Raw genomic sequence first — 7,341 nt, 5'->3', positions numbered from 1 at the left:
GGTTACAGGTAAAATATAGCCAATTTTAAGGTACATTTTCTAAGGCATTATATGAAATGGCTTCATTATACATTTTAGCTCTCCATACAGTGTATCACTCTTCCAGTCTCCTTAGATCATCAGACCAGTTCCTTTTTAGCCATTCCACAGTCCCGGATGAAAAGAAAGGGTGATCAGGCCTTTTCGGTTGTGGCCCCAAGACTGTGGAATAAATTTCCCATTATTATCGGGCCTTCTATTTATTGTTGTAGGTTTTATTGATTGTTTTTTTAATTTCATAAATTTGTACAGCACTTTGTTATGTATAGGATGTTTTTGAATGTGCTTTAGAAATAATCTGACTGGACTTATTTCTGAACATCTTTCTCTAAAACTGAGTCAAGTTGTTTCACGTTTCATCTCTGTAGGCATATAACTCAATAAAGAGATCATAATATGTGGTGTTGATGGGGAAAGGCAAAACTGTGGCGTAACATCGGTCCAGGAGCACGTTGAATCTGCAAGGAGGAGTTTTCGGTATTAGCACAGATTGATAGATCCAGCCATATTTTCCCATTTTCTGGCGAGATAATATCTATTGGGACTGAAGGTCTTTGCTGTGAAAATTGACACAGGTAAAGTTTTGGAAAAAGTATCTAGAATTTTGATTAGGTTGGCCTGTGCCCCTGGGTTAACATGCACACCAAACAGCACTATATTTTGCTACATATTTGGGGTTAATATGTACTTTACTGAGCAAATATTTGTAATGTTTAAGAATAAGATATTTTACAATTAGTATAATCAAGTTGATAAAACTTGTGTTAAGTGTGAAGTACCTGCTTGTGAGGTTGGACGCCTTCACTTCTGCAAAGATCCTGGTCTTTAGCTGCAGGCCTCCTGGAGGGATCTGCAGCACAGAGGAGTAGCTATTGTCCTTTAAAAGAAGAGAGGGAAGGATGTTGTTTAGACTGATACATCTGCACATCCCACAGAATGGGAGGGCCAGAGGAGTAGTCCTGCTAGTATGTCTGAGTTAATTTTACTAATATGTTTTGTGATATTCCTGCCGATATATTACCTTCCTCCAGTGATTTTATTGTAGATAGTTTTAACAGTAAACTTAGATCAACCCTTGACTTAGTGGCACCTCTAAAACTGAAAAATCTCTATACCTCCCTGAAGAACTGAGAAAACTAAACAATTATAAAGAAAATGCACAATAGCAGAAAGACGGTTCCGATCATATCTCAGTGATAGAGAGAGAGAGAGAATTCTTTGTGTGTATTGATGAATCTCTATCCAGAAGACATAAAATGAATTGTGGTGTTTCCAACATTTAGGCCCTACCCTTTTTAATCTGTACATGCTGCCGCTTGGAGACGTCTTCAGGAGCCACGGCATCAATTTTCACAGTTGTGCTGATGACACACAGCTATACATTGCCCTGATGACCCAGGACCAGTAGATGCCCTTTTTAGCTGTTTTCTAAACATACAGTCATGGATGGCAGAACATTTTCTGCAGCTCAATCAGGACAAAACAGAAGTATTGGTCATTGGTTCTGAATCTCAGATGGAGAAACTCAAAACGAATCTGCGAATGCTGGCACTAAATCCCTGTGATAAGGTGAAAAACCTGGGAGTTATTTTTGACTCAGTTCTCAGTTTTGAGTCACATATTAGAAATATTTCTACGACTGCTTTTTATCATCTCAAGAACATTGCTAGAATATGACCCTTTCTCTCTCAAGCAAATACAGAGACACTTCTCCACTTTAACTACTTTATAAGTCACTTAATGGTATTGGTCCAGAATACTAATCAGATTTGCTGTTACCTTATGAACCTTCTAGAATTCCTGAAATTATACTTTAATCTATAAATCAGGATTATAGACTGTACTGTTTACATCAAAGAAGAGGATAGAAATAAATCTTGGACTTATTTGTTTCATCCTTGACATTTTTGTAGTTGCATGTGATTTGATGTCCTCCTTCGCATAATGTCAACTGAACTTGACTAAAATAAACATGCGTTGATTCTCACGACACCTTCTTACCGAGTAAAGCTGCATGCTCAGTGTGCTGATGAAACTCCCATTATTGTCTTGGACTGCCAGGTTGACCCCAGACCTGATGGACAAAAAGAATTCTGTCAGCAGCTGGAAATTACTAAATACTTACTAGTCATTACTAATCTATTGATGTGTCCCTCGGAAACCTTTAAGATAACAATCAGCGCCAGCTCCCCTCTGAGATCTTTATTTGTAAACAAAATAATAATAGAATGATCTGATAATGTATTTCTTCCAAAAACATCTAATTTTGGTAATAACATTAAGAGCCAAGCAAGGTAAGACTGTTGAATGTTACTCTAACAAATGTCTTTTGTTTCATTATTATACAATATCATATAAATTGAATCAAAACATGTATTTTTGACATATCCCACTTTATCATATCATTATTACAGAATATTTCAGTGTACTGCAGATGAAGAATCTGGCATATTTTTTTTTTGAACAAATAAGAACGTAAGTTAGGCAGTGGTACTTTATGAAGAGCCTTTTAGGAGCTGAAAGAGCCGGCTGTAATTGCTGAGCATCCCATCACAGCAACGAGGTCATCTTTCATCTGATACACGAGGGAACAACGCACCAAGGCGAGATTCAAGCCCTGCTGAAACTAGACACAAGAGTAACACACACCTCTGACAACACATAACCAAACATAATGTCTTTATACTGCCTTCCATACAGTCAAGCTGAACTGAGGTTCATTCATCTACAGTCCTCTTCACACAAACACCTTTTAATAAAAGAAATCCGAAACATGATTTTACCCCTATTTTCCAGAGCTCAATATATTTCCCATCTATGCTGCCCAGTTCTAAGGGTATAATTTCACACATAGCCAACGTTTTGATATCCCTCATCATATAGCTACTGTGATTAGTTTAATTCATTTAGTTTCCATGCTAGTAATGAACTAGACCTGTACTATTCAAACTGGCATGATTTGAAAATGCAATGGCCAGTGTACTGAAATTATTTTTGAGATTGATTTGAGTTAGCACTCTTCCACTTTAACTTTATTGTCCAAAAGAGACATTTACCTTGCAGCCTGGAAAGCTTATAGTTAGGGCTGGTTCAGGTTAGTCCTGAACCATCCCTTAGTTATGCTGCTATAGGCCTAGACTGCCGGGGGATTTCCCATGATGCACTGAGCTCCTCTCTCCTCTACTTTCTCTCCCTCTGTATGCAACCTCATCCCATTATTGCATGTTACTAACACAACTTCTCCCCTTTCTGGTAGTCTTGTGCTTTCTCGTCCCTCTCCTCTCTCCTCCTATCACTTCCTGCAGGTGTTTCTGGCTCTGGAGCTGTGGAGTCTGGATCTGTGGCTGCGGGTCACCTGATGCCCCCGTGTTCCTGCTCGACACCCTCTGCTACAACGACTATTGTTACTAGTCCTATTGTTATTATTGTTATTATAATCATTAACATTACGACTGTTATCATTAACACTATTATAAATATCTGTACCATTTTTCATTCAGTCTATAGCAACATCACCTTTTATGTCTGTACCTCTGTGTGTATATTGTGTAGGCTGCCTCCCTCCCCTCTCTCTCTCTCTCTCTCCTTCCATCCCTCTCTTTTTCTCTCTGTTCCTCCAAACCGGGTTTGGGTTTCTGTAAACAACATCACAGAGTACGGTCTAGACCTGCTCTTTTATGAAAAGCGCTCAGAGATAACTGTTGTTGTGATTTGGCGCTATATAAATAAAACTGAATTGAAATGTTAAAGAAGTTAAGAATCAGTGACAGCATAGCCATCATTGCCCAACTCAACTATTAAAAATGGTTTAGACACCACCACAGTGGCCACCCATCGACTGATCATCAGCAGACTCCTGACTATTTCACTGTTTGATGACGAGGGAGATAAACCCATTTCTCACTTTGATGCTCTGAATTGCCATTTACAATTCTCCATACAGAGGGTGGAATGGTAAATAGACTTTTGTTTATGCAGTGCTTTTTTTGGTCTTCTGAACACTCAGAGCACTTTACAACACTTTCACACATTCAAACCCATTCATACACTGATGGCAGAGGCTGCCATGCAAGGTGCAGGAGCAATACAGCACTTCTTATCCAAAGCGCTTACAATGATACTCAGCTTACCCACACACACAAACACTCACACACCCTCTCTGCCACCTGAGACACAGCTCTTTTGAGGGATCTGTGTCCAAGGTCAGCCAGTTTAACTTACTGACCATGATAGATATGTGATGCAGCCTGCTCTAGCTCCCTGTTGAGAGACTGCCAAACCATGGGATGATAGAAAAGATAATGGCTGACTCAACCATCAATTTTAGTCACTGTGACTGTCACTGCCCAGTCAGTTCTTCTACGATGCTCAAAAAAGGGAACACTTAATCATCACAGTATAACATCTTGTCAATCAATCAACCTTCAGGGATATCAATTTGTCCAGTTAAGAAGCATAAGTTATTGTGAATCAATGTCACAGGTGCACTGGAGAGGCAACAGCAAGACAATCCCCAGAAAGGGGCTGTGACACACCTTTTATTTAGGTACAACAAATCCAACGGGCTGTATTACAAGTATCCACTGTTCTCCCATACTCTATAATCACACAGTAACAATGAGCTATGTGCTGTTCTCCAATTCTAACTCTGTATTTACACATAAACAACAAGTAATGTAAGGGGAAATATAAAAGGTATATTCTATTGTTTCTGTTTTAATTTCTGTTGCTTTCCTACTTCTCCTTCTTCTTCTTTTTATCCTCCTCTGACTAAGATGCAAGTGACGACCACATCATGCTACCTCCTCTTTCTTCTGTGGTTTCTGGCAATAAAAGAATAAAACAACACATACATTTTTTTTACTGGTTAAGTGCTGTAAAGTTAACTTTAAATTGACTCCACTACCACACATAAAACATGCCTTAATAATAGTTAGCTTAGCCTATGGCATTTTACACCGCATACATTAGCCTAGTGGCTAGCAGACCTTTCCTCTCCTCATAGCTTAAAAAATTACATGTATTAGGCTATAACATTGCTGTGTCTTACTTACTGCTTGTAAAGTCACTGCATCTCCTGACAAAACACCACGGTTGAATTTTCAGCCTGAACGTACGTTTTAAAACAGCAGCTGATCGTAGTGAGACCAACAAGCTGGTGGACTGATGAGTCATTTTCAGGTGGCAGAAGCAGCTCTGCTGCTGGGCGCATGATGTAAACACATAAGTGCAAGCCCTCCCAGAAGCCATAGAGATTGCGTTGCAGGCCCGCAGCTCGAAAGAAACTGTGGGAGATTTTCAACCGAGCTGAAATCGCCCCAAAAGAAGCGGGACTCCACAGACTTGACGATATTCAGAGGCAAACTGCCTGTCAAAAACAGTCATAGCTAACTAACAGTGTGGTAGAAAAGGTAAGAACAATCCCCTGCCTTTCCTGGCTTGGCAGTACGTCCTAATGAACAAACCCCCCCCTGTGTACATTGTGTAAACGTGTGCACTTCTAAACTGCACATATCACTTACACGCTCATCTGAGTTTGGTTGACCAGGTACTGCAGTGGGTAGTCACAGGAGAACATGTACATCAACTTTGGGTTATAGGTGATGGCTCCTGTACTAGAGTCCTCGGAGTGGATACTACCTGAGATGTTGACTTTCTGGATGTTAGAGAAGTCTGCAAACAGTCCGCCACCCACCCCCTGAATGAGCTTTGAGAAAAAATTGGTTGAGTAAGAATCTGTTGTGTGAGTGGCATCTGCTGGGTGTTTCAGGCGAAGATAACCTACTGTCAGCTTGGTGGAGCAGGCAACGATCGCTGCCTTTGTGATGGAGAAGTTGAATCTGAGAACAAGCGGGTCCACCGTCCAGTCAGCAATCCCTTTACAATGGTTTTTGCGATGTTGGGAGTTGAGGGCCAGCAGTGACTCGTTATATCCATTATAATATATGGCACACAGGAAGACATGGAGGGCCACTGACTTAGAGCCACACTGGACCATAATGTCTGTGTTAACTGAACAAAGTGAGGATGAAACCAGAATCAGCTTTAAGTATTTGAACATGACTCAATCAGTCACTGATCTCTCCGGAACTGACTTCTTAAAGGGGTACTCTACCTGTGTAACAAGAAGGCTCTATCTGTAGTGTACAGGACACACACCCTGAGATAACTTCCTAGAGTGATGTACTTATTTTAACCCAAACCTTTTTTTTAACAAATTTCAAAAACTCCCTTCAGGAAGACAATGTAGTGCACCCACAGCAAAGAGCAACACCTTTAAGAGACTAAACAAATGACTTCTTATTAGATATTGACTGCTGCTGTTTTCATGATTGCATTTAAGATGTGTATTTATTGTAATTATTTTTACACTTTCATCCTAACCTTTCGTTATTACAGGCCCACTCATTCATTCTCTCTATCTCATGTATTTTAACCATGGCAGAGGATGTTGTAAAGTGTATGTGTGTCTGTGAAGCCAAAGACAAACTTCCACATGAGTGTACAATTAGATATCTATGCGAGTTACAAAGAGGGAGGAGCAATTTCGGAAAGTAAAAGTCCCGTTCATTTTCCCATAGACACTGTTATGTGACTGACAGTTGGAACACTACAGTCTACAGCTTGGATGGACATGATCTCTCTTGGGGGAATCATCAACATGCACCTCACCTCAGTGTCCGTTTTCCACCAGATGGTACCAGCTCAACTCGCCTTGACTCAACACGACTCTCTTAGTTTTCCATTGGGCAAATCTGGTACCTGGTAGATTTTTTGGTATCACCTCCGTCGAAGTTCAGTGTGTGCTGAGGCAATACCAAAAGCTGATGTGACAACACTGCAAACTACTGATTGATCAGAGAGAGAATTGTCACTATTCACTGCATCATCATTGTGCGCACCAGACAGGATGTCCTGAACAAACCCAGAGATTGCGAGATAGTAACTGTAACAATACTCTCTGTACTTTATTACTTTATTATATATAACCCAGCCACATACCGAGAATCAAAAACAGCATCTCTTCGATATCCTCCATTGTCTTATGTGTGAAGAGGTGTTTGGCACGTGGTGTGTGCGGATTGCGAGTGGGTGCCGCATTGAAGATTACATCACGGCAGTTTTGTGTGGCATTGCTATGACAATCAGCTATATTGAGGGGGTTCTATATCTGCAACGGAAATGGAGGATGGGGCACCAAAAGCGAGGTGAGTCGAGCTGGTACCAGCAGTCGGTAAGCGCCAAAAGACACAGTTCTCAAGTAGCCAGACTGTCAAGGTGCTTACTGGGTTGCAGGAAACA

General features: G+C 40.6%; 1 protein-coding gene across 1 annotated transcript; it reads right to left on the bottom strand.

The window, feature by feature from the left end:
• Positions 1-388: 388 nt before the first annotated feature.
• Positions 389-7,078, bottom strand: LOC123966347 (zona pellucida-like domain-containing protein 1). Its single transcript, XM_046042527.1, has 6 exons — positions 7,042-7,078; positions 5,825-6,051; positions 5,562-5,746; positions 2,041-2,113; positions 819-916; positions 389-497 (listed from the first exon to the last, which is right to left on the bottom strand). The coding sequence occupies exons 1-6, from the start codon at positions 7,076-7,078 to the stop codon at positions 389-391; spliced, it is 729 nt and encodes a 242-aa protein (XP_045898483.1).
• Between the last annotated feature and the right edge of the window lie 263 nt (positions 7,079-7,341).

This window comes from Micropterus dolomieu, unplaced genomic scaffold (genome assembly GCF_021292245.1).
Source record: "Micropterus dolomieu isolate WLL.071019.BEF.003 ecotype Adirondacks unplaced genomic scaffold, ASM2129224v1 contig_13228, whole genome shotgun sequence".
Taxonomy (NCBI): Eukaryota; Metazoa; Chordata; class Actinopteri; order Centrarchiformes; family Centrarchidae; genus Micropterus; species Micropterus dolomieu.
This window is presented reverse-complemented; position numbering and strand designations above follow the sequence as displayed.

Bases quoted from the DNA above. Each gene is read 5' to 3' on its own strand.
- LOC123966347 (XM_046042527.1), bottom strand. From the start codon at position 7,078: ATGGAGGATATCGAAGAGATGCTGTTTTTGATTCTCG. The intron at 2,114-5,561 runs GTAAGTGATATG...TTTGTCCATCAG, and splicing joins AACCAAACTCAGATGAGCGT to GTCTGGGGTCAACCTGGCAG. The intron at 498-818 runs GTACTTCACACT...TCCTCCTTGCAG, and splicing joins GCGTCCAACCTCACAAGCAG to ATTCAACGTGCTCCTGGACC.